This window comes from Nerophis ophidion, linkage group LG07 (genome assembly GCF_033978795.1).
Source record: "Nerophis ophidion isolate RoL-2023_Sa linkage group LG07, RoL_Noph_v1.0, whole genome shotgun sequence".
Classification (NCBI taxonomy): Eukaryota; Metazoa; Chordata; class Actinopteri; order Syngnathiformes; family Syngnathidae; genus Nerophis; species Nerophis ophidion.
In genome coordinates this window covers 12,343,360-12,371,016 of record NC_084617.1, presented here as the reverse complement: position 1 = coordinate 12,371,016, position 27,657 = coordinate 12,343,360, and the positions used below count along the sequence as shown (strand labels likewise).

The 27,657-nt window shown below is 41.2% G+C and overlaps 1 protein-coding gene across 1 annotated transcript in view; it reads left to right on the top strand.

The window, feature by feature from the left end:
• LOC133555893 (C1q-related factor) overlaps positions 1-10,744 on the top strand; it is a 70,188-nt gene extending 59,444 nt beyond the window's left edge. Inside the window, exon 2 of the mRNA XM_061905354.1 lies at positions 9,459-10,744. Within this exon, the coding sequence (XP_061761338.1) occupies positions 9,459-9,638 (180 nt within the window). The 3' untranslated portion in view covers positions 9,639-10,744. The remainder of the gene's footprint in view (positions 1-9,458) is intronic.
• Positions 10,745-27,657: the final 16,913 nt, after the last annotated feature.

Sequence of the window (27,657 nt, the reverse complement as noted above, 5' to 3'; positions counted from 1 at the left end):
TTAATTACGCTTAAATCTCCAGATAAACTTCAGATCTATCCCCCAATTATATGTTTTCATTATTTCTTTATGGAGTTTATATTTTTGGTTTGTTTTATGCCCTTTTTGTCAAATACAATTTTGTTTTTCATACGGCAAACACACAAAATATGCAATATTTTTACAACAAATATTTCAAAGTGTAATATTTAATGTGAAGTAATTGGAGCCTTAAATTGTTCAATCATTCATAACAATTATGCATGATAAGCACTCCACATAGGTCAATAACACCAGCAACTTTGTGCATACACACACAGTATAAAACGTTTGGTGGACAAAATGAGACAAAGAAGGAGTGGCATAAAACACGTCTTTCTGTGGCGGCGGCGGAGAAAGTTCTACATGTAAACAAACTAAGGTGAGTTCAAGGACCGCCGAAATGAGTAGGACAAAACGGCGCTCGCCAAAGAGTCTCATCAGAAAATCATCTTTAATAACGCTTAAATCTCCAGATCAACTTCAGATCAATCCCTCAATTATATGTTTTTATTATTTCTTTATAGGTTTTTTTTTCTTTGGTTTATGCCTTTTTTGTCAAATTAAATTTTGTTTTTCATACGGCAAACACACAAAATATGCAATATTTTTACAACAAATATTTCAAAGTGTAATATTTAATGTGAAGTAATTGGAGCCTTAAATTGTTCAATCATTCATAACAATTATGCATGATAAGCACTCCACATAGGTCAATAACACCAGCAACTTTGTGCATACACACACAGTATAAAACGTTTGGTTGACAAAATGAGACAAAGAACGAGTGGCATAAAACACGTCTTTCTGTGGCGGCGGCGGAGAAAGTTGTACATGTCAACAAACAATGATGAGTTTAAGGACCGCCGAAACGAGTAGGACAAAATGGCGCTCATCAAATACTCTCATCAGAGAATCATGTTTAATAATGCTTAAATCTCCAGATCAAATTCAGATCAATCCCTCAATTATATGTTCTTATTATTTCTCGATGGGTTTCTTTTTTTTTAGTTTCTTTTATGCCCTTTTTGTCAAATACAATTTTGTATTTCATACGGCAAACACAAAATATGCAATATTTTTACAACAAATATTTCAAAGTGTAATATTTAATGTGAAGTAATTAGAGCCTTAAATTGTTCAATCATTCATAACAATTATGCATGATAAGCACTCCACATAGGTCAATAACACCAGCAACTTTGTGCATACACACACAGTATAAAACGTTTGGTGGACAAAATGGGACAAAGAAGGAGTGGCATAAAACACGTCTTTCTGTGGCGGCGGCGGAGAAAGTTGTACAAGGAAACAAACTATGGTGAGTTCGAGGACCGCCGAAAAGAATAGGACAAAACAACGCTCGTCAAATACTCTAATCGGAGAATCATGTTTAATAATGCTTAAATCTCCAGATCAACTTCAGATCAATCCCTCAATTATATGTTTTTATTATTTCTTTATAGGTTTTTTTTCTTTGGTTTATGCCTTTTTGTCAAATTAAATTTAGTTTTTCATACGACAGACACACAATATATGCCATATTTTTACAACAGATATTTCAACGTGTGATTTTTAATGTGAAATAATTGGGCGGCGCTGGTGCCTATCTCAGCTACAATCGGGCAGAAGGCGGCGTACACTCTGGACAAGTCGCCCCCTCATAGCAGGTTTAAATGTATTATTTGTTATGATCCGTTGCCCGGATCATACCATATTCTAACTTTTGTTCCGTTTTTGTGTCATATTCTGTTTATGTTTGCCTTCCTTAGTTTCTGTTTGTTCTGTCACCGTGGTTTCACATTAGTTCCGCCTGCATCTCGCTATTCAAGCACAGCTTTTTCTCTTGATTAGTGCCTTATTTAAGCCTGCCCCTTTTTCTCATTCTTCCTCGCATCCTAATTTGTTTACGTGCAACAAGTGACGTCTGCTATTCCATGTTTCTAATCGCTAGCTTTCACGCTACGCCTTGTCTATCTCTAGCTCTCATGCTAGTAGTTTTTGTTTTCCCTTTTTGTGCCCTTGTGCCAGTTTTTCTGTTCATCGTCTGTTTTATTAGTTAAATAAGTCTTTGTTTCTTACCTCCACGCTTTGTCGATTGCCCGACTGCATCCTTGGGAGAACGAATCCGGCATCACCAGGCCCAGCAAGCGTTACATTATTATTCTTTAAGCAATGACAGCGTAAAAAAAAAAAAAAAAAAAAAAAAAAAAATCGTATTAAATTATTGTGTACCCAAAAGGGCCCCACTCATAAAAGTCATTGATATGTGAGATCTGAGCGAAGGATGTAAGTGTGGCTTGTGCAGCCCTTTGAGACATTTGTGATTAAGGGCTATATAAATAAACTTTGATTGATAATATAAATAGTGTGATTTCTAACAATTAGAAAGGTTTGTGTCGTGTTGTCCTCCTACAGAAACCATATTAAAACGAAAACATATTTTCCTCCACATCTTTTTCGATTTTAATACATTTTTGAAAACGCTCCAGGGAGCCACTAGGGCGGCGCTTTAGCATGTCAACTCACTTCAACGTTTACTCACAAACCAAAATTCCAAAGTTTTTACCCAAGCCTAACAGTTTTTTTGTTTTTTTTGCGACCGTCACCACTTTTTTCAGTTCATTAGGCAAAGTTCCAAACTCATGTCGTTATTGCAACTCGTGTGTTAAAACATTTTCAGAGTCTTACACCTTTTTTTTTTTTCGTACCGCACGCGGGAAAAAAAAAAAAAAAGCGCAGATGCGGTTCCAGCACGTTTGGCAGCGCCACCCTCTGTGTAGCACTGCCAGGCTGGTTATAAAGAAGACAAGCGCACATAAAAGCAAAGCCAAGCATAAAAAAAAAAAAAAACTGTCTTACCTCGACTACAACTGTGGAGACGGGCGGATCAGGACAAACAGCAGGAAAAAAAAGTAAAAAATGCCAACTTGACTTAAACTGAATAAATCAAATGGCAAGCGGGCACGGTGCCATTTAACAAGTCTAGGTGCTAAGATGGCCACCAAATAGAAAAGACGTGACAGAAGCAGAAAATGAGTAATAATCAGACACAAGTTCCAGGTGTGAGACAAGGTCAGATTGGCTGGGAAGAGGATGGCAGGGCTAACGAGGTCGGGTGAAACTGATAAACAAAGACGAAACAGAACTCACGTAGCTATAATCAATCATATTTTGATTGATTTCAGCTTGAAAAAAGAATATTTTGCAATCAAATTAAAAAAAACAGAACATAAAGTAGCAAAAAAACACATTAATATTAAACTAGATGATGCTCCAATGCTGAAGTTGAACTGAAATCCTGGATTTTTTTTTTTCGAATTGTTGAAGTGAAGTGAATTATATTTATATAGCGCCTTTTCTCTAGTGACTCAAAGCGCTTTACATAGTGAAACCCAATATCTAAGTTACATTCAAACCAGTGTGGGTGGCACTGGGAGCAGGTGGGTAAAGTGTCTTGCCCAAAGACACAACGGCAGTGACTAGGTTGGCTGAAGCGGGAATCGAACCTGCAACCCTCAAGTTGCCGGCACAGCCACTCTACCAACCGAGCTAAACCGCCCCAAGCCGAGCACACAATTCCCAAACAGGCCCAATATTTGGAAGTTGGAACGGTTTGAAACAGGTGAAAAATGTGGCCGTTGTGGAAGAAATTGGGTATGTCTGGTATTTTTTGAAAAATGGTAAAAACCTCGGATAAGCAGTAGAAGATGGACGGTAAAAAAATGGTTGGTGTTGGAATTTTTCAAATCAGTCGAGAAATGTTGAAGTAGTAACATTTTGAATTGAGAAACGGTATTACAGAATCACTTAAATTTTGGTAAAACAGGGAATGTTTCCGGTTAAAGAAAAAAAAAAAACTTTGTTGTTTGTCCCTTGTTTGAGAGGAATGTTTTGACGGTAGAACGGTTGAAATGCGTGGGAAAAAATGTGGAAAAATAGGGCTTTGGAAAAACAGGATTTCTGGAAAATCCTGGAATTTTTATGAACTTGGACAAATGACAGTTTACATTTCCAGAATGGTGGAATGTATTGAATATTGGAAAGGTTCGAATAGGTGGAGAAATTTGGAAATGGGGGAAGTTTGAAAAATGGCCGATTCATTTTGATCGGGAAAAACCTGGAATTCTGGGAAATCTGGCAATTTTGGGAATTTGTCAAGGGAAAGAAGGCCAAGGCTAACGAGGTCAGGTGAAACTGGTAACCAAAGACAAAACAGAACTCATGTAGCCATAATCAATCATATGTTGATTTATTATAGCTTGAAAAAAGTATATTTTGCAATCAAATTAAAAAATACATAACATAAAGTAGCAAGAAACACATCAATATTAAACTAGATGATGCTCCAATGCTGAAGTTGAACTGAAATCCTGGATTTTTTTTTTTCGAATTGTTGAAGTGAAGTGAATTATATTTATATAGCGCCTTTTCTCTAGTGACTCAAAGCGCTTTACATAGTGAAACCCAATATTTAAGTTACATTCAAACCAGTGTGGGTGGCACTGGGAGCAGGTGGGTAAAGTGTCTTGCCCTAGGACACAAAGGCAGTGACTAGGTTGGCAGAAACGGGAATCGAACCTCCAACCCTCAAGTTGCTGGCACAGCCACTCTACCAACCGAGCTAAACCGCCCCAAGTCGAGCACACAATTCCCAAACAGGCCCAATATTTGGAAGTTGGAACGGTTTGAATCAGGTGAAAAATGTGGGCGTTGTGGAAGAAATTGGGTATGTCTGGTATTTTTTGAAAAATGGTAAAAACCTCGGATAAGCAGTAGAAGATGTATGGCAAAAAATGTGAATGGTCTGAACGAGTTGAAATGGTTGGTGTTGGAATTTTTCAAATCCGTCGAGAAATGTTGAAGTAGTAACATTTTGAATTGAGAAACGGTATTACAGAATCCCTTAAATTTCGGGAAAACCGGGAATGTTTCCAGTTAAGGAAAAAAAAACAACTTTGTTGTTTGTCCCTTGTTTGAGAGGAATGTTTTGACGGTAGAATGGTTGAAATGCGTGGGAAAAAATGTGGAAATAAGGATTTGGAAAAACAGGATTTCTGGAAAATCCTGGAATTTTTATGAACTTGGACAAATGACAGTTTACATTTCCAGAATGATGGAATGTATTGAATATTGGAAAGGTTCGAATAGGTGGAAAAATTTGGAAATGGGGGAAGTTTGAAAAATGGCCGATTCATTTTGATCGGGAAAAACCTGGAATTCTGGGAAATCTGGCAATTTTGGGAATTTGTCAATGGAAAGAAGGCCAAGGCTAACGAGGTCAGGTGAAACTGATAACCAAAGACAAAACAGAACTCATGTAGCCATAATCAATCATATGTTGATTTATTATAGCTTGAAAAAAGTATATTTTGCAATCAAATTAAAAAATACATAACATAAAGTAGTAAGAAACACATCAATATTAAACTAGATGATGCACCAATAATGAAATTGAACTGAAATCCTGGAATTTTTTTTTTAGAATTGTTGAAGTAGAGCACACAATTCCCAAACAGGCCAAATATGTGGAAGTTGGAACGGTTTGAATCAGGTGAAAAATTTGGGAGTTGTGGAAAAAAATGAGTATGTCTGGTATTTTAAAAAAAATGGTAAAAACCTCGGATAAGCAGTAGAAGATGTATGGTAAAAAAAAATTTGAATGGTCTGAACGAGTTGAAATGGTTGGTGTTGGAATTTTTCAAATCCGTCGAGAAATGTTGAAGTAGTAACATTTTGAATTGAGAAACGGTATTACAGAATCCCTTAAATTTCGGGAAAACCGGGAATGTTTCCAGTTAAGGAAAAAAAAAAAACTTTGTTGTTTGTCCCTTGTTTGAGAGGAATGTTTTGACGGTAGAACGGTTGAAATGCGTGGAAAAAAATGTGGAAATAGGGCTTTGGGAAAACAGGATTTCTGGAAAATCCTGGAATTTTTTTGAACTTGGACAAATGACAGTTTACATTCCCAGAATGGTGGGATGTATTGAATGTATTTAAATAGGTTGAGAAACTTGGAAATGGTGGAAGTTTGAAAAATGGCCGATTCATTTTGAACAGGAAAAACCTGGAATTCTGGAACGGTTTGAATCAAATGAAAAATGTGGGGGTTGTGGAAAATATTGGGGATGCCGGGAATTTTTTTGAAATTAGTAAAAAAAAACTTGAATGGTCTGAATGAGTTGAAATAGTTAGCATTGGAATTTTTCAAATCGGTCGAGAAATGTTGATGTAGTAGCAGGAAGAGCAGGATTCCTGGAAGATTTTTTGGAACTTGGAAAAATTATAGCTCGCATTTCCAGAATGATGCAATGTGTTGAAGGTTGTAATGGTCTGAATAGGTTGAAAAATGTGGAAATGGTGCAAGTTCGAAAAATGGCCAATTCATTTTGAATGGGAAAAATGTCCCGGAAAACCTGGAATTGTGGGAAATCTGGCAATTTTTGGAATTTGTCAAGGTAAAGGACGAGGTCAGGTGAAACTGATAACCGAAGACAAAACAGAACTGATGTAGCTATAACCAATAATATATTGATTTATTTCAGCTTGAAAAAGAATATTTTGTTATTAAGTTACCTTATTTCAACTAAAGTGAACTGGAAATGTCAGTAAAAATAGACAACATAAAGTAGCAAGAACCACATCAATATTGAACTCGAGCAGACAATTCCTGAAGGAATTACATGTGAATGTTCCAATGCTGAAGTTTAACATAAATCCTGGATTTTTTTCTTAGAATTGTTGAAGTAGAGCACAAAATTCCCAAACAGGCTGAATATTTTGAAGTTGGAACCGTTTGAATCAGATGAAAAATGTGGGAGTTGTGTGAAAAATTGCGAATGTCGGGAATTTTGGGGAAAATGTTAAAAAACTTGAATTGTCTGAATGAGTTGAAATGGTTGGTGTTGGAATTTTTCAAATCGGTAGAGAAATGTTGACGTAGTAACATTTTGAATTGAGAAAAGGTATTACGGAATCCCTTGATTTTCAGGAAAACTGGGAATTTTTCCAGTTAAAAAAAAAATAGTTTTTTGTCCTGATTGAGAAGAATGTTTTGACGGTAGAACGGTTGAAATGTGTTGAAAAATGTGTAAGGAGTAGTCGCCAGAAAAAAGGGTGGAACTCAGGCTTTGGAAAAACAGGAATTCTGGAAAATCCTGGAATTTTTTTGAACTTGGAAAAATTAAAGTTTGAAAATCCAGAATGGTTCAATGTGTTGAAAGTTGTAATGGTTTGAATAGGTTGAAACATGTGGAAATGGTGGAAGTTTGAAAAATGGCCAATTCATTCTGCATGGGAAAAATGTCCCGGAAAACCTGTAATTCTGGTTTATCCGTCAATTTTTGGAATTTGTCCAGGGAAAGGACGAGGTCAGGTGAAACTGATAACCAAAGACAAAACAGAACTCACGTAGCTATAATTAATCATATTTTGATTTATTTCAGCTTGAAAAAAGAATATTTTGTAATTAAGTTACCTTATTTCAACTAAAGTGAACTGGAAATGTCATGTAAAAAATACACAACATAAGGTAGCAAGAACCACATCAATAATGAACTAGATGAGGCAATTCCTGAAGTCATCATTTGTAAAAACAACCATGATTTTAACAGACACACCTCACAATTTACAACAAAAATGCTGTCATGGTTAAATATAATACACATTAAGTTGATCTGTCAAACATAGTGTCCACCTTATTGACCGTGTGAGCAGTTTTGATTGTTCCAAAGCCACTTTTTAACTTCAATTATAAATGAAGAGTAATCTGTTAAACTTTTCAAGTTTGTTGTGAGGTCATCCCATTCCTTTATGGCTTTATATGAAAAGCCTGATTGTGCAAAATATTTTCTACATTTGGGTATGCTACACTGCCCCCTGTTGGAGGCTAGTGTTTTTCTAGTTGTCACAGCAGATGTTAACCGGACAAAGTGCTTAAGTGAGGCTAGTCCATTGTTATTTAGGATTTGATGGGCCGTTCGTATTGATGCTAATCTTTGAATATTAACTAAGTTTAACAATCTATATTTTTGGAGAACTAAACAGTGATGGTGATGTTGTGGTTTTCGGTCAAGGTTTTAGAGCGATTGTTTGTGCAAAGTTTCCAATGGCCTCAGAGTCATTTTGCTTGCCTGCGACCAACATGTTATGCAATAATAAAAACAAGACATAATCATTTCATTGAAATAAGTTTGAGCTCCCTCCAGCTTGCTTAAAGGCGGTTGCTCTTTGTGTTGCCTAATGGGTTTCATGTACTGTCATTTTTGCGTCTGCAACGATATTTTACTTAGTGTTCTTTCTGGTAGGATACAAGATTGCCAACATATAGTAATTAACTATCACCTGCCTAGGATGCACAGGCTACAATACACTAAACTTCTACACACAGTCACAAAAGTAAAAAGGACACAAATAATCAACCAATAATATACATTGCGCGCACACAATTGCAGTATGCATATAAACAAACAACCAAACAAAAACATAACCTCAACACCCACACACACTGTGGTGGCCTCTGTGGTATTCCATGCCATCATGGCCAGAGACAGGAGCAGACCCAACAAAGCAACCAAGAGAGCTGACTCCACCCTCGGTCGCCCACCAACTCTCAGCCAGGGTGCAGTCCGCATGGATGAGCGAGGATGCGTCCAAGGAGACCAAGTACCCCCTAAACCCCCCAAGCGTTTACCTGTTTCTATCCTTTTTTGTAAGGCTCGCCGGAAGTTATCTGACTCGTCAGCGATCCTGTAATGTTTGTCTGCTCTTGAATGGGATGGTCCAGAAAATCTTAATTTCCCCTTGGGGGATGTTGAGACGCACTTTTAGTGCCGTCTCACTCGGGCCGGGAGCAGGAAAACAATTCGAGGAGGCAGGAGTTGAGTCAAGTAGAAGTATTTTATTTAACGCAGTCTGCAGAGAGCGGAGATCGTATAATACACTTGAACAGTAGTACCAGGAAAACCCAAAGCGATCTGTCTGACAGTTTGTTGTACAGCACCTTATATACCCTGTGCCAGTAGTTATCTGATTGGTCAGTCTACTGACTGACGTCAGTTGCTATGTGTCTCGTGTCTAGGAACCACTCTTGGTTTCCTGTTAAGTTGGTTGTTGCTCAAGCATCTGCTTCCTGTATGTGCAGTGTTTGCTTGGTTTCCTGTTAAGTTCGTTATTGCTCAAACATCTGTTTCCTGTAGGTGCAGTGTTTGGCACACTGAGCCAAATTGAGGTCAGGACGTTTCCTGCTTATTTGGTCCACTCTGAACTCTTAAACATGAGGCTTTGTACACTCATTAGGGATTAATAAAGTACTTTTGATTCTGATTCTGATTCTGAATTTAAGTCGACAACCACAAATTATGGGCTGCGAGTTTTAGACCTCTGGTCTAGTGTGAGTACTGTGCGTCCTAAAACATGGCTCCTTCTGCTCGCTCTCTCAGGTACGAGCCAGCGCCATCGCCCAGGATGCGGACCAGAATTACGACTACGCCTCCAACAGCGTCATCCTCCACCTGGACGCAGGGGACGAGGTCTACATCAAGCTGGACGGCGGCAAAGCGCACGGCGGCAACAACAACAAGTACAGCACCTTCTCGGGCTTCATCCTCTACGCGGACTGAGGACGATCGGTCACACTGACTGAAAAAGGAAAGAGAGTTGTGGGGTGGAGAGGATGTGTGTTCAAATGCCTTCTAAGTTCCCACTCTTTCTTCTTCTTATTCTTCTCTCCATCATCATCATGGACGACCTTGGCAACCATGAGACCTCCGGGGCGCTGTGGTTGAGGCCTGGACACACTGGGCAGAGGGATGCCACAAGGATTTTTGTGAAGGGGACTGAGGAGGCTGTGCCAATGTGTCGGAAGCTCCTCGCTATCTTCTCTCTTTCCATCGCCCTGCACACCGTGGACTCTCACACCTCTTCTCTCCACAGCGTGGCCCCCACTTTGACTGAAATGCGTAGTGTCGTTCGTGCAATTTTACCTTAGATTGTGTTTTTATTTGGCAGCGATGCATACTATTCCGCACAGACCGATTGAAAAAAAAAAACCTTGATGATATCCCCCGTCCTGTCGTGAAGATACCCTCCCAGATGTTGTTTGTGACGCAGAAGAGCTGAACGGACGACGGCGTTCAGCGGCGTATCTCCTCATGTATGCTCAACTATAGGCAATACCCTTCCACCAGCTGCCTGTCCTGCTGCTCTTGGGGTTCAAAGTGTCTCCTAGATGTCCTCGTTCTGTGTAGATCATCAACACGAGCAAAGCGAAAGGTAGCTAAAGAGCAGTTAGTGACTGGAAGGAAGCGGCGGCGGTGGTGGTGGCGTCTCTTAGGCATCACTGATTGTCCTCTGTTCATTTGCCGCACATTCGCCGACACAAGTGTTAATATTTACTCAACATGGCAGCCCGACCGCTCGCCTTAGGATGATTGGGCGGACTGCATGTGTGTGTGTGTGAGTGTGTGCGTGTGTGTGTGTGTGAACAGTGTGCACACACACCCCAACCCTCGTCCCCGCCCCAAAGGAGTGTGTGCATGCTAGCATGTGGTGTGCCATAGCTATACACGGTCCTCCCCAGAGTCGATATTCTATTTAGCTCCAGTCAGGGGGCAGCACAGCCGCTATAGACATGATGAGCTTCTACATGAAGTCTATGACATGTTTGTCTATCCTATCTTTTGAAATTGTTGAATACGTTTAAATAATAAATGGGAGTTTTCTTTTGGTTCTTTTTTTTTTGAGTGGGTGGTCTCTCAGGTGTCCTTGTATCCCAAATAGGCCAATTAGAATAAAATGATCTACGGAGGTTCACAGATGAGAGTGCAATCAATGCCGATTGAAATGAAGATGCTGTTTGAAAATAGCAATGGTTAGTCTGTTGTCGGATGAAGAGAAAGGCAGCAAGACCTGAGGCTCTGAGCAAAAACCCTGCAATTTTTAAATGCAACTCCGGCCTATTGATTGTTGAGATAGTGGAAACGGCAATTCAAAAAAGGTACTGATATGACTCGAGCCTGGGGAACCTCACTCCGTTCACTTAGTCCAACACGGTATTAACCAGGACTAAGCAAGTGAATTGACATTTTGCGGGACTTGGGAATCCTTGTATCGCAAACAGCCCAATTCGCAAGGAATGATCTGTACAGGTTCTCGGATGAGAGTGCAAACAATGCCACCTGAAATAAAGTTTGAAATAACTGCTTGTGCAAAGAACTTGAGGCCCTGAGCCAAGAGGCGGTATACTTTCAAACGTAGCGTACAGTAGGCCTTGTGAGATACAGGAGAAGGAACATGTGGAAGAAGCCAATCAAAAAGATGCCAATGTTTAGGGAATGCAGACACATTGATGTGTCTCTAGACTGAAGAATTGTACTGCGTTTAATATCAAGATGTCTAAACTGTGTGCGCAATGAGAAAGCTAGGGCAGATTTTGAACATATGGTGAATTAATGAGCGGATGGTCCCTCTGAAGTCCTTTTAAGAACCGTCTGTTTGTGCAAATACACAGAACTGCAGAAACCTGAAGCTCATAGCTAAACGTCTTCATGCTTCCAAATGTAACAAAGGCTTGTTGTCGAGATGTATGAGCATGCGCAAGGAGACACCAATGTGGAGGGAATGCAGACGTATTGATTTGTTTCTAGCCTGGGGAACTTCACTCCCTTCACTTAGTCGTACACTCAACAAATTAACTGACATTTTTCGTGATTCGGGAATACTTGTATCGCAAAAAGGCCAAATTAGGATACAATGATCTGTGGAGATTCTACGATGAAAGTGTAAACAATGCCACCTGAAATAAAGTTGCTGTTTGAAATACCAACAGTCTGTTTGTGCAAAGAACCTGAGAAACTGGTGCCATACTTTCAAAGGTGACGTACACTAGAACCTACTGACTGTTGTTGAGATACAGGAGTAGGAACATGTGAGAAGCTACTCAAAAAGATGCCAATGTTGAGGGAAGTCAGAAGATTGATGGGTTTCTAGCCTGGGGAACCTCACTCCATTCAATATCAAGAAGTCTAAACTGTGTACGCAATGTAAAAGCTAGTGCAGATTTTGAACATATGGAGAATTAATGACCGGCTGGTCCCTCTGAAGTCCTTGTAACAACCGTCTGTTTGTGCAAATAAACAGGACGGCTGTAGAAACCTGCAGAAATCTGAAGCTCGTAGCTAAATGTCTTCATGCTACCAAATGTAACAAAGGCTTGTTGCCGAGCTATATGAGCATGTCAACATGCAAAAGGAGATGTTGAGGGAATGCAGACGTATTGATGTGTCCCGAACCTGGGGGAACCTCTCTCTCTGCACTTAGACGTGCACCGGGCCAATGAACTGACATGTTTCGTGATTCGGGAATACTTGTATCGCAAAAAGGCCAAATTGAGATAAAATGATCTGTGGAGATTCTAGGATGAAAGTGTAAACAATGCCACCTGAAATAAAGTTGCTGTTTCAAATACCAACAGTCTGTTTTAACAAAGAACCTGAGGCTCTGAGCTAACAGGTTCCATACGTTCAAAGGTGACGTACACTAGACCTCCTGGCTGTTGTTGAGATACAGGAATAGGATCATGTGAGAAGCCACTCAAAAAGGTGCCAATGTTGAGGGAAGTCATAAGATTGATGGGTTTCTAGCCTGGGGAACCTCACTCCATTCAATATCAAGAAGTCTAAGCTGTGTACGCAATGTAAAAGCTAGTGCAGATTTTGAACATATGGAGAATTAATGAGCGGCTGGTCCCTCTGAAGTCTTTGTAACAACCGTCTGTCTGTTTGTGCAAATAAACAGAACGGCTGTAGAAACCTGCAGAAATTTGAAGCTCATAGCTAAATGTCTTCATGCTACCAAATGTAACAAAGGCTTGTTGTCGAGCTATATGAGCATGTCAACATGCAAAAGGAGATGTTGAGGGAATGCAGATGTATTGATGTGTCCCGAGCCTGGGTAACCTCTCTCCCTTCACTTACACGTGCACCAGGCCAATGAACTGACATTTTTCGTGATTCGGGAATACTTGTATCGCAAAAAGGCCAAATTAGGATACAATGATCTGTGGAGATTCTAGAATTAAAGTGTAAACAATGCCACCTGAAATAAAGTTGCTGTTTCAAATACCAACAGTCTGTTTGTGCAAAGAACCTGAGAAACAATTGCCATACGTTCAAAGGTGACGTACACTAGAACCTACTGACTTTTTTTGAGATACAGGAGTCGGAACATGTGAGAAGCCAGTCAAAAAGGTGCCAATGTTGAGGGAAGTCAGAAGTGTGTTTTTGCAAAGAACCTGAGGCTCTGAGCTAACAGGTGCCGTACTTTCAAAGGTAACGTACACTAGACCTCCTGGCTGTTGTTGAGATACAGGAGTAGGATCATTTGAGAAGCCACTCAAAAAGAAGCCAATGTTGAGGGAAATAAGACAAATTGATGTTTCTCTAGCCTGGGGAACCTCACTCGATTCAATATCTTGAAGTCTAAACTCTATGCGCAATGTAAAAGCTAGTGCAGATTTTGAACATACGGAGAATTAATGAGCGGATGTACCCTCTGAAGTCCATGTAAAAACCGTCTTTTGTGCAAATAAACAGAACGACTGCAGAAACCTGCAGAAATTTGAAGCTCATAGCTAAATGTCTTCATGCTTCTAAATGTAACAAAGGCTTGTCAAGATGTATGAGCATGTCAACATGCAAAAGGAGACACCAATGCTGAGGGAATGCAGACATATTGATGTGTCCCGAACCTGGGGAACTTCTCTCCCTTAATTTAGTCGTGCACCAGGCCAATGAACTGACATTTTTCGTGATTTGGGAATACTTGTATCGCAAAAAGGCCAAATTAGGATACAATGTTCTGTGGAGATTCTAAGATGAAAGTGTAAATAATGCCACCTGAAATAAAGTTGCTGTTTCAAATACCAACAGTCTGTTTTTGCAAAGAACCTGAGGCTCTGAGCTAACAGGTGGCATACTTTCAAAGGTGACGTACACTAGACCTCCTGGCTGTTGTTGAGATACAGGAGTAGGATCATGTGAGAAGCCACTCAAAAAGTTGCCAATGTTGAGGGAAGTCAGAAGATTGATGGGTTTCTAGCCTGGGGAACCTCACTCCATTCAATATCAAGAAGTCTAAACTGTGTACGCAATGTAAAAGCTAGTGCAGATTTTGAACATATGGTCCCTCTGAAGTCCTTGTAACAACCGTCTGTTTGTGCAAATAAACAGAACCGCTGTAGAAATCTGCAGAAATTTGAAGCCCATAGCTAAATGTCTTCATGCTTCTAAATGTAACAAAGGCTTGTCAAAATGTATGAGCATGTCAACATGCAAAAGGAGACACCAATGTTGAGGGAATGCAGACGTATTGATGTGTCTTGAGCCTGGGGAACCTCTCTCCCTTCACTTAGTCGTGCACCAGGCCAATGAACTGACATTTTTATAGATTCGGGAATACTTGTATCGCAAAAAGGCCAAATTAGGATACAATGTTCTGTGGAGATTCTAAGATGAAAGTGTAAACAATGCCACCTGAAATAAAGTTGCTGTTTCAAATACCAACAGTCTGTTTTTGCAAAGAACCTGAGGCTCTGAGCTAACAGGTGCCATACGTTCAAAGGTGACGTACACTAGATCGTACTGACTGTTTTTGAGATACAGGAGTCGCAACATGTGAGAAGCCACTCAAAAAGGTGCCATTGTTGAGGGAAGTCAGAAGATTGATGGGTTTCTAGCCTGAGGAACCTCACTCCATTCAATATCAAGAAGTCTAAACTGTGTACGCAATGTAAAAGCTAGTGCAGATTTTGAACATATGCAGAATTAATGACCGGCTGGTCCCTCTGAAGTCTTTGTAACAACCGTCTGTTTGTGCAAATAAACAGAATGGCTGTAGAAACCTGCGGAGATTTGAAGCTCATGGCTTAATGTCTTCATGCTACCAAATGTAACAAAGGCTTGTTGCCGAGCTATATGAGCATGTCAACATGCAAAAGGAGATGTTGAGGGAATGCAGACGTATTAATGTGTCCCGATCCTGGGGAATCTCACTCCATTCACTTAGTTGTACACTGAGCAAGTGAATTTACCTTTTTTGCAACTCGGAAATCTTTGCATCACATATAAGCCAATTAGGAGAACCTGATATATAGAAGTTGTTGGATGAGAGTGTAAAGAATGCCACCTGAAATAAAGTTTCGGTTTGAAATACCAAACAGTCTGAATTAGTCAAAATTAACAGAAGCGGATGGAGATCTTGAGGCTCGAAACTAACGTGTGCCATACTTTCAAATGTAACATGATGTGAGCCTACTGATTGTTGTTGAGATACATATGCAGGAACATCTGGAAGAAGCCACTCAAAAAGGTGCAAACGTTGAGAGAACGCAGACGTATTGATGTGTCTCTAGACTGGGGAACCTCACTCCAATCACTTAGTCTTACACCGAACAAGTGAACTGACCTTTTTTGGGACTTGGAAATCTTTGCATCGCATATAAGCCAATTAGGTTCTAGAAGTTGTCGGATGAGAGTGTAAAGAATGCCACCTGAAATAAAGTTGCGGTTTGAAATACCAAACAGTCTGAATTAGTCAAAATTAACAGAAGGGGATGGAGATCTTGAGGCTCGGAGCTAACGTGTGTCACACTTTCTAATGTAACATGCAGTGAGCCTACTGATTGTTGTTGAAATACAGAAGCAGGAACATCTGGAAGAAGCTACTCAAAAAGGTGCCAATGTTGAGGAAACGCAGACATATTGTTGTGTCTCTAGACTGGAGAACTTCCCTCCAATCACTTAGTCGTACACTAAGCAAGTGAACTGACCTTTTTCGCGACTTGGAAATCTTTGCATAGCATATAAGCCAATTAGGTTGTAGAAGTTCTCGGATGAGAGTGTAAAGAATGCCACCTGAAATAAAGTTGCGGTTTGAAATACCAAACAGTCGGAATTAGTCAAAATTAACAGAAGCGGATGGAGATCTTGAGGCTCGAAGCTAACGTGTGCCATACTTTCAAATGTAACATGCAGTGAGCCTACTGATTGTTGTTGAGATACAGAAGCAGGAACATCTGGAAGAAGCCACTCAAAAAGGTGCCAACGTTGAGAGAACGCAGACGTATTGATGTGTCTGTAGACTGGGGAACCTCATTCCAATCACTTAGTCGTACACTAAGCAAGTGAACTGACCTTTTTTGCGACTTGGAAATCTTTGCATCGCATATAAGCCAATTAGGAGATACTGATTTGTAGAAGTTCTTGGATGAGGGTGTAAAGAATGCCACCTGAAATAAAGTTGCGGTTTGAAATACCAAACAGTCTGAATTAGTCAAAATTAACAGAAGGGGATGGAGATCTTGAGGTTCTGAGCTAACGGGTGCCATACTTTCAAATGTAACATGCAGTGAGCCTACTGATTGTTGTTGAGATACAGAAGCAGGAACATCTGGAAGAAGCTACTCAAAAAGGTGCCAATGTTGAGGAAACGCAGACATATTGTTGTGTCTCTAGACTGGGGAACCTCACTCCATTCACTTAGTCCTACACTGAGCAAGTGAACTGACCTTTTTCGCGACTTGGAAATCTTTGCATCGCATATAAGCCAAATAGGAGAACCTGATATGTAGAAGTTGTTGGATGAGAGTGTAAAGAATGCCACCTGAAATAAAGTTTCGGTTTTAAATACCAAACAGTCTGAATTAGTCAAAATTAACAGAAGCGGGTGGAGATCTTGAGGCTCGAAGCTAACGTGTGCCATACTTTCAAATGTAACATGCAGTGAGCCTACTGATTGTTGTTGAGATACAGAAGCAGGAACATCTGGAAGAAGCCACTCAAAAAGGTTCCAACGTTGAGAGAACGCAGACGTATTGATGTGTCTGTGGACTGGGGAACCTCACTCCAATCACTTAGTCCTACACTGAACAAGTGAACTGACCTTTTTTGCAACTTGGAAATCTTTGCATCGCATATAAGCCAATTAGGTTGTAGAAGTTCTCGGATGAGAGTGTAAAGAATGCCACGTGAAATAAAGTTGTGGTTTGAAATACCAAACAGTCTGAATTAGTCAAAATTAACAAAAAGGGATGGAAATCTAGAGGCTCTGAGCTAACGTGTGCCATACTTTCAAATGTAACATGCAGTGAGCCTACTGATTGTTGTTGAGATACAGAAGCAGGAACATCTGGAAGAAGCCACTCAAAAAGGTGCAAACGTTGAGAAAACGCGGACGTATTGATGTCTCTAGACTGAGGAACCTCACTCCAATCACTGAGTCCTACACTGAGCAAGTGAACTGACCTTTTTCGCGACTTGGAAATCTTTGCATCGCATATAAGCCAATTAGGTTGTAGAAGTTCTCGGATGAGAGTGTAAAGAATGCCACCTGAAATAAAGTTGCGGTTTCAAATACCAGTCTGAATTAGTCAAAATTAACAGAAGGGGATGGAGATCCTGAGGCTCTGAGCTAACGGGTGCCACACTTTCAAATGTAACATGCGGTGAGCCTACTGATTGTTGTTGAGATACAGAAGCAGAAACATCTGGAAGAAGCCACTCAAAAAGGTGCAAACGTTGAGAGAACGCAGACGTATTGATGTGTCTGTAGACTGGGGAACCTCACTCCAATCACTTAGTCCTACACTGAACAGGTGAACTGACCTTTTTTGGGACTTGGAAATCTTTGCATAGCATATAAGCCAATTAGAAGAAACTGATTTGTAGAAGTTCTTGGATGAGAGTGTAAAGAATGCCACCTGAAATAAAGCTGCGGTTTGAAATACCAAACAGTCTGAATTAGTCAAAATTAACAGAAGGGGATGGAGATCTTGAGGCTCTGAGCTAACGGGTGCCATACTTTCAAATGTAACATGCAGTGATTTTTGTTCAGATAAAGAAGCAGAAACATCTGGAAGAAGCCACTCAAATAGGTGCCAACGTTGAGAGAACGCAGACGTATTGATGTTTCTCTAGACTGGGGAACCTCACTCCATTCGCTGCCTGTATGCCCATTGACTGAGCAAGTGCATATTTTGAGTGGTAGTCACTCGGGAATCCTTGTATCCCAAATAGACCAATTAGTAGAAAATGATCTGTGGAGGATCTCTTGCTTGAAATAAAGTTGCCGTTTAAATAACGGTCTGTTTGTGCAAGCCTTCCCAAAAATGTCAAACTCCGGGCGACGGGTACCTAGGGAAAGACGCCGGTGTTTATTTCCCCGCCTCCCGGGTGCTCTAAGTGAGCTCCACTTGATGTGCAAAAAGGTGTGCCTCGAAACAGACGCCCTCCGAGTTAAGCAGCGCTCGCTCGCCTTTCTCCAACCGCGCCGGGGCCCCGGAGGAAACACCGGCAATCGCTCACTCAACTACGGCGCCGTCTTCTTCGCAGATTTTCATCAAGCGAGGAGGAGAGGAGGATGGGGGGGGAGATAGAAGAGGAGTCAAAGCCGGTCTGACAAAGATGGATGGAGAGACAAGAGAAAGCCACAGAGGGAAGTAATGGAGAAGGCTTGGACGGGAGGGTGGGATGTAAGCAAGATGGACTGGCGGCCATTTGGGAGGCACAAAGGGGTGGAGCTCCCCCCCAAAAACCTTACGTCGGAGCAGTGCGATACGTCAGGAGAGATTAGCTGGCATGAAGCGAGAGGCACCCGGATTGGACAAGTGTCAAGAACCGGACATTCTTCAGGGAAGCCAGGAATGGGATGCAATATTCTGCTTCCTCGCCGTATCGTTTCATTCACTTACCCTCGGTCCACAACGGGCGAGGCCAGCTGAGGGTCTCAAACCAGCGTGCGGTTTGGTTCGGTTGGTAGAGTGGCCGTGCCAGCAACTTGAGGGTCGCAGGTTCGATTCCCGCTTCCGCCATCCTAGTCACTGCCGTTGTGTCCTTGGGCAAGACACTTTACCCACCTGCTCCCAGTGCCACCCACACTGGTTTGAATGTAACTTAGATATTGGGTTTCACCATGTAAAGTGCTTTGAGTCACTAGAGAAAAAGCGCTATATAAATATAATTCACTTCACTAAAATTTCACCTCTTAATTTGTTGAGATAAAATAAAAAACATTGTTTACTTTACCAAGTAAAACTACCTGCCCAAAACTGTTCTGCGGGCAAATAAAAGACGATCTGTTCAAGACCTGTCTTTGTGATCATGTTTTGTTTAGTTGTGTTGGATTACTTCAAGACTCCATTAGTTCCTGTTTTTTCACTCCGTTGTTTTGTTTCCATGCCTACCAATCAGTTCACTTGTCCTCACGACTCACGCACCTTATTCATTTGAACTCACGCACCGGTTTTCAAGCACCACAGCACTATTTAAGCCTGTAGTTGCCAGGCAGTCAGCCTGGCGACATCATCCTCTACACACGGTACAGCTCGTTTGGTAGAGTGGCCGTGCCAGCAACTTGAGGGTTGCAGGTTCGATTCCCGCTTCCACCATCCTAGTCACTGCCGTTGTGTCCTTGGGCAAGACACTTTACCCACCTGCTCCCAGTGCCACCCACACTGGTTTGAATGTAACTTAGATATTGGGTTTCACTATGTAAAGTGCTTTGAGTCACTAGAGAAAAAGCGCTATATAAATATAATTCACGTTACTAAAATTTCACCTCTTAATTTGTTGTGTTGGATTACTTCAAGACTCCATTAGTTCCTGTTTTTTCACTCCATCCTAGTCACTGCCGTTGTGTCCTTGGGCAAGACACTTTACCCACCTGCTCCCAGTGCCACCCACACTGGTTTGAATGTAACTTAGATATTGGGTTTCACTATGTAAAGTGCTTTGAGTCACTAGAGAAAAAGCGCTATATAAATATAATTCACTTCACTAAAATTTCACCTCTTAATTTGTTGCGATAAAGTAAAAAACATTGTTTACTTTACCAAGTAAAACTACCTGCCCAAAACTGTTCTGTGGGCAAATATAAGACGACCTGTTCAAGACCTGTCTTTGTGATCATGTTTTGTTTAGTTGTGTTAGATTACTTCAAGACTTCATTAGTTCCTGTTTTTTCACTCCATTGTTTTGTTTCCATGTCACTTTTCCTCACCACTCACGCACCTTATTCATTTGAACTAACGCACCAGTTTTCAAGCACCACGGTACTATTTAAGCCTGTAGTTGCCAGGCAGTCAGCCTGGCGACATCATCCTCTACACACGGTACAGCTCGTTTGGTAGAGTGGCCGTGCCAGCAACTTGAGGGTTCCAGGTTCGATCCCCGCTTCCGCCAGCCTAGTCACTGCCGTTGTGTCCTTGGGCAAGCCACTTTACCCACCTGCTCCCACTGTCACCCACACTGGTTTGAATGTAACGTAGATATTGGGTTTCACTATGTAAAGTGCTTTGAGTCACTAGAGAAAAAGCGCTATATAAATATAATTCACTTCACTAAAATTTCACCTCTTAATTTGTTGCGATAAAGTAAAAAACATTCTTTACTTTACCAAGTAAAACTACCTGCCCAAAACTGTTCTGTGGGCAAATATAAGACGACCTGTTCAAGACCTGTCTTTGTGATCATGTTTAGTTTAGTTGTGTTAGATTACTTCAGGACTCCATTAGTTCCTGTTTTTTCACTCCATTGTTTTGTTTCCATGCCTACCAATCAGTTCACTTGTCCTCACGACTAACGCACCTTATTCATTTGAACTCGCGCACCAGTTTTCAAGCACCACAGCACTATTTAAGCCTGTAGTTGCCAGGCAGTCAGCCTGGCGACATCATCCTCTACACACGGTACAGCTCGTTTGGTAGAGTGGCCGTGCCAGCAACTTGAGGGTTGCAGGTTCGATTCCCGCTTCCACCATCCTAGTCACTGCCGTTGTGTCCTTGGGCAAGACACTTTACCCACCTACTCCCAGTCCCACCCACACTGGTTTGAATGTAACTTAGATATTGGGTTTCACTATGTAAAGTGCTTTGAGTCACTAGAGAAAAAGCGCTATATAAATATAATTCACTTCACTAAAATTTCACCTCTTAATTTGTTGAGATAAAGTAAAAAACATTGTTTACTTTACCAAGTAAAACTACCTGCCCAAAACTGTTCTGCGGGCAAATATAAGACGACCTGTTCAAGACCTGTCTTTGTGATCATGTTTTGTTTAGTTGTGTTAGATTACTTCAAGACTCCATTAGTTCCTGTTTTTTCACTCCATTGTTTTGTTTCCATGCCTATCAATCAGTTCACTTGTCCTCCCGACTAACACACCTTATTCATTTGAACTCACGCACCAGTTTTCAAGCACCACAGCACTATTTAAGCCTGTAGTTGCCAGGCAGTCAGCCTGGCGACATCATCCTCTACACACGGTACAGCTCGTTTGGTAGAGTGGCCGTGCCAGCAACTTGAGGGTTGCAGGTTCGATTCCCGCTTCCACCATCCTAGTCACTGCCGTTGTGTCCTTGGGCAAGACACTTTACCCACCTGCTCCCAGTGCCACCCACACTGGTTTGAATGTAACTTAGATATTGGGTTTCACTATGTAAAGTGCTTTGAGTCACTAGAGAAAAAGCGCTATATAAATATAATTCACGTTACTAAAATTTCACCTCTTAATTTGTTGTGTTGGATTACTTCAAGACTCCATTAGTTCCTGTTTTTTCACTCCATCCTAGTCACTGCCGTTGTGTCCTTGGGCAAGACACTTTACCCACCTGCTCCCAGTGCCACCCACACTGGTTTGAATGTAACTTAGATATTGGGTTTCACTATGTAAAGTGCTTTGAGTCACTAGAGAAAAAGCGCTATATAAATATAATTCACTTCACTAAAATTTCACCTCTTAATTTGTTGCGATAAAGTAAAAAACATTGTTTACTTTACCAAGTAAAACTACCTGCCCAAAACTGTTCTGTGGGCAAATATAAGACGGCCTGTTCAAGACCTGTCTTTGTGATCATGTTTTGTTTAGTTGTGTTAGATTACTTCAAGACTTCATTAGTTCCTGTTTTTTCACTCCATTGTTTTGTTTCCATGTCACTTTTCCTCACCACTCACGCACCTTATTCATTTGAACTAACGCACCAGTTTTCAAGCACCACGGTACTATTTAAGCCTGTAGTTGCCAGGCAGTCAGCCTGGCGACATCATCCTCTACACACGGTACAGCTCGTTTGGTAGAGTGGCCGTGCCAGCAACTTGAGGGTTCCAGGTTCGATCCCCGCTTCCGCCAGCCTAGTCACTGCCGTTGTGTCCTTGGGCAAGCCACTTTACCCACCTGCTCCCACTGTCACCCACACTGGTTTGAATGTAACGTAGATATTGGGTTTCACTATGTAAAGTGCTTTGAGTCACTAGAGAAAAAACGCTATATAAATATAATTCACTTCACTAAAATTTCACCTCTTAATTTGTTGCGATAAAGTAAAAAACATTCTTTACTTTACCAAGTAAAACTACCTGCCCAAAACTGTTCTGTGGGCAAATATAAGACGACCTGTTCAAGACCTGTCTTTGTGATCATGTTTAGTTTAGTTGTGTTAGATTACTTCAGGACTCCATTAGTTCCTGTTTTTTCACTCCATTGTTTTGTTTCCATGTCACTTCTCCTCACCACTCACGCACCTTATTCATTTGAACTCACGCACCGGTTTTCAAGCACCACAGCACTATTTAAGCCTGTAGTTGCCAGGCAGTCAGCCTGGCGACATCATCCTCTACACACGGTACAGCTCGTTTGGTAGAGTGGCCGTGCCAGCAACTTGAGGGTTGCAGGTTCGATTCCCGCTTCCACCATCCTAGTCACTGCCGTTGTGTCCTTGGGCAAGACACTTTACCCACCTGCTCCCAGTGCCACCCACACTGGTTTGAATGTAACTTAGATATTGGGTTTCACTAGGTAAAGTGCTTTGAGTCACTAGAGAAAAAGCGCTATATAAATATAATTCACTTCACTAAAATTTCCCCTCTTAATTTGTTGAGATAAAGTAAAAAACATTGTTTACTTTATCAAGTAAAACTACCTGCCCAAAACTGTTCTGTGGGCAAATATAAGACTACCTGTTCAAGACCTGTCTTTGTGATCATGTTTTGTTTAGTTGTGTTAGATTACTTCAAGACTCCATTAGTTCCTGTTTTTTCACTCCATTGTTTTGTTTCCATGCCTACCAATCAGTTCACTTGTCCTCACGACTAACGCACCTTATTCATTTGAACTCACGCACCAGTTTTCAAGCACCACAGCACTATTTAAGCCTGTAGTTGCCAGGCAGTCAGCCTGGCGACATCATCCTCTACACACGGTACAGCTCGTTTGGTAGAGTGGCCGTGCCAGCAACTTGAGGGTTGCAGGTTCGATTCCCGCTTCCACCATCCTAGTCACTGCCGTTGTGTCCTTGGGCAAGACACTTTACCCACCTGCTCCCAGTGCCACCCACACTGGTTTGAACGTAACTTAGATATTGGGTTTCACTATGTAAAGTGCTTTGAGTCACTAGAGAAAAAGCGCTATATAAATATAATTCACTTCGCTAAAATTTCACCTCTTAATTTGTTGTGTTGGATTACTTCAAGACTCCATTAGTTCCTGTTTTTTCACTCCATCCTAGTCACTGTCGTTGTGTCCTTGGGCAAGACACTTTACCCACCTGCTCCCAGTGCCACCCACACTGGTTTAAATGTAACTTAGATATTGGGTTTTCACTATGTAAAGTGCTTTGAGTCACTAGAGAAAAAGCGCTATATAAATATAATTCCCTTCACTAAAATTTCACCTCTTAATTTGTTGAGATAAAGAAAAAAACATTGTTTACTTTACCAAGTAAAACTACCTGCCCAAAACTGTTCTGTGGGCAAATATAAGACGACCTCTTCAAGACCTGTCTTTGTGATCATGTTTTGTTTAGTTGTGTTAGATTACTTCAAGACTCCATTAGTTCCTGTTTTTTCACTCCATTGTTTTGTTTCCATGCCTACCAATCAGTTCACTTGTCCTCACGACTCACGCACCTTATTCATTTGAACTCACGCACCAGTTTTCAAGCATCACAGCACTATTTAAGCCTGTAGTTGCCAGGCGGTCAGCCTGGCTACATCATCCTCTACACACGGTATAGCTCGTTTGGTAGAGTGGCCCTGACAGCAACTTGAGGGTTCCAGTTTCGATCCCCGCTTCTGCCATCCTAGTTACTGCCGTTGTGTCCTTGGGCAAGACACTCTACCCACCTGCTCCCAGTGCCACCCACACTGGTTTGAATGTAACTTAGATATTGGGTTTTACTAAGTAAAGTGCTTTGAGTCACTAGAGAAAAAAGCTCTATATAAATATAATTCACTTCACTAAAATTTCACCTCTTAATTTGTTGAGATGAAGTAAAAAACATTGTTTACTTTACCAAGTAAAACTACCTGCCCAAAACTGTTCTGTGGGCAAATATAAGACGACCTGTTCAAGACCTGTCTTTGTGATCATGTTTTGTTTAGTTGTGTTAGATTACTTCAAGACTCCATTAGTTCCTGATTTTTCACTCCATTGTTTTGTTTCCATGCCTACCAATCAGTTCACTTGTCCTCACGACTAACGCACCTTATTCTTTTGAACTCACGCACCAGTTTTCAAGCACCACAGCACTATTTAAGCCTGTAGTTGCCAGGCAGTTAGCCTGGCGACATCATCCTCTACACACGGTACAGCTCGTTTGGTAGAGTGGCCGTGCCAGCAACTTGAGGGTTGCAGGTTCGATTCCCGCTTCCACCATCCTAGTCACTGCCGTTGTGTCCTTGGGCAAGACACTTTACCCACCTGCTCCCAGTGCCACCCACACTGGTTTGAACGTAACTTAGATATTGGGTTTCACTATGTAAAGTGCTTTGAGTCACTAGAGAAAAAGCGCTATATAAATATAATTCACTTCGCTAAAATTTCACCTCTTAATTTGTTGTGTTGGATTACTTCAAGACTCCATTAGTTCCTGTTTTTTCACTCCATCCTAGTCACTGCCGTTGTGTCCTTGGGCAAGACACTTTACCCACCTGCTCCCAGTGCCACCCACACTGGTTTGAATGTAACTTAGATATTGGGTTTCACTATGTAAAGTGCTTTGAGTCACTAGAGAAAAAACGCTATATAAATATAATTCACTTCACTAAAATTTCACCTCTTAATTTGTTGCGATAAAGTAAAAAACATTGTTTACTTTACCAAGTAAAACTACCTGCCCAAAACTGTTCTGTGGGCAAATATAAGACGACCTGTTCAAGACCTGTCTTTGTGATCATGTTTTGTTTAGTTGTGTTAGATTACTTCAAGACTCCATTAGTTCCTGATTTTTCACTCCATTGTTTTGTTTCCATGCCTACCAATCAGTTCACTTGTCCTCACGACTAACGCACCTTATTCATTTGAACTCACGCACCAGTTTTCAAGCACCACAGCACTATTTAAGCCTGTAGTTGCCAGGCAGTTAGCCTGGCGACATCATCCTCTACACACGGTACAGCTCGTTTGGTAGAGTGGCCGTGCCAGCAACTTGAGGGTTGCAGGTTCGATTCCCGCTTCCACCATCCTAGTCACTGCCGTTGTGTCCTTGGGCAAGACACTTTACCCACCTGCTCCCAGTGCCACCCACACTGGTTTGAACGTAACTTAGATATTGGGTTTCACTATGTAAAGTGCTTTGAGTCACTAGAGAAAAAGCGCTATATAAATATAATTCACTTCGCTAAAATTTCACCTCTTAATTTGTTGTGTTGGATTACTTCAAGACTCCATTAGTTCCTGTTTTTTCACTCCATCCTAGTCACTGCCGTTGTGTCCTTGGGCAAGACACTTTACCCACCTGCTCCCAGTGCCACCCACACTGGTTTGAATGTAACTTAGATATTGGGTTTCACTATGTAAAGTGCTTTGAGTCACTAGAGAAAAAACGCTATATAAATATAATTCACTTCACTAAAATTTCACCTCTTAATTTGTTGAGATGAAGTAAAAAACATTGTTTACTTTACCAAGTAAAACTACCTGCCCAAAACTGTTCTGCGGGCAAATATAAGACGACCTGTTCAAAACCTGTCTTTGTGATCATGTTTTGTTTAGTTGTGTTAGATTACTTCAAGACTCCATTAGTTCCTGTTTTTTCACTCCATTGTTTTGTTTCCATGCCTACCAATCAGTTCACTTGTCCTCACGACTCACGCACCTTATTCATTTGAACTCACGCACCAGTTTTCAAGCACCACAGCACTATTTAAGCCTGTAGTTGCCAGGCAGTCAGCCTGGCTACATCATCCTCTACACACGGTATAGCTCGTTTGGTAGAATGGCCGTGCCAGCAACTTGAGGGGTTCCAGGTTCGATCCCCGCTTCCGCCCATCTTAGTCACTGCCGTTGTGTCCTTGGGCAAGACACTTTACCCACCTGCTCCCAGTGCCACCCACACTGGTTTGAATGTAACTTAGATATTGGGTTTCACTATGTAAAGTGCTTTGAGTCACTAGAGAAAAAGCGCTATATAAATATAATTCACGTTACTAAAATTTCACCTCTTAATTTGTTGTGTTGGATTACTTCAAGACTCCATTAGTTCCTGTTTTTTCACTCCATCCTAGTCACTGCCGTTGTGTCCTTGGGCAAGACACTCTACCCACCTGCTCCCAGTGCCACCCCACACTGGTTTGAATGTAACTTAGATATTGGGTTTCACTATGTAAAGTGCTTTGAGTCACTAGAGAAAAAACGCTATATAAATATAATTCACTTCACTAAAATTTCACCTCTTAATTTGTTGAGATAAAGTAAAAAACATTGTTTACTTTATCAAGTAAAACTACCTGCCCAAAACTGTTCTGTGGGCAAATATAAGACTACCTGTTCAAGACCTGTCTTTGTGATCATGTTTTGTTTAGTTGTGTTAGATTACTTCAAGACTCCATTAGTTCCTGTTTTTTCACTCCATTGTTTTGTTTCCATGCCTACCAATCAGTTCACTTGTCCTCACGACTCACGCACCTTATTCATTTGAACTCACGCACCAGTTTTCAAGCACCACAGCACTATTTAAGCCTGTAGTTGCCAGGCAGTCAGCCTGGCGACATCATCCTCTACACACGGTATAGCTCGTTTGGTAGAGTGGCCCTGACAGCAACTTGAGGGTTGCAGGTTCGATTCCCGCTTCCGCCATCCTAGTCACTGCCGTTGTGTCCTTGGGCAAGCCACTTTACCCACCTGCTCCCACTGTCACCCACACTGGTTTGAATGTAACTTAGATATTGGGTTTCACTATGTAAAGTGCTTTGAGTCACAAGAGAAAAAGCGCTATATAAATATAATTCACTTCACTAAAATTTCACCTCTTAATTTGTTGCGATAAAGTAAAAAACATTGTTTACTTTACCAAGTAAAACTACCTGCCCAAAACTGTTCTGCGGGCAAATATAAGACGACCTGTTCAAGACCTGTCTTTGTGATCATGTTTTGTTTAGTTGTGTTAGATTACTTCAAGACTCCATTAGTTCCTGTTTTTTCACTCCGTTGTTTTGTTTCCATGCCTACCAATCAGTTCACTTGTCCTCCCGACTAACACACCTTATTCATTTGAACTCACGCACCAGTTTTCAAGCACCACAGCACTATTTAAGCCTGTAGTTGCCAGGCAGCAAGCCTGGCTACATCATCCTCTACACACGGTATAGCTCG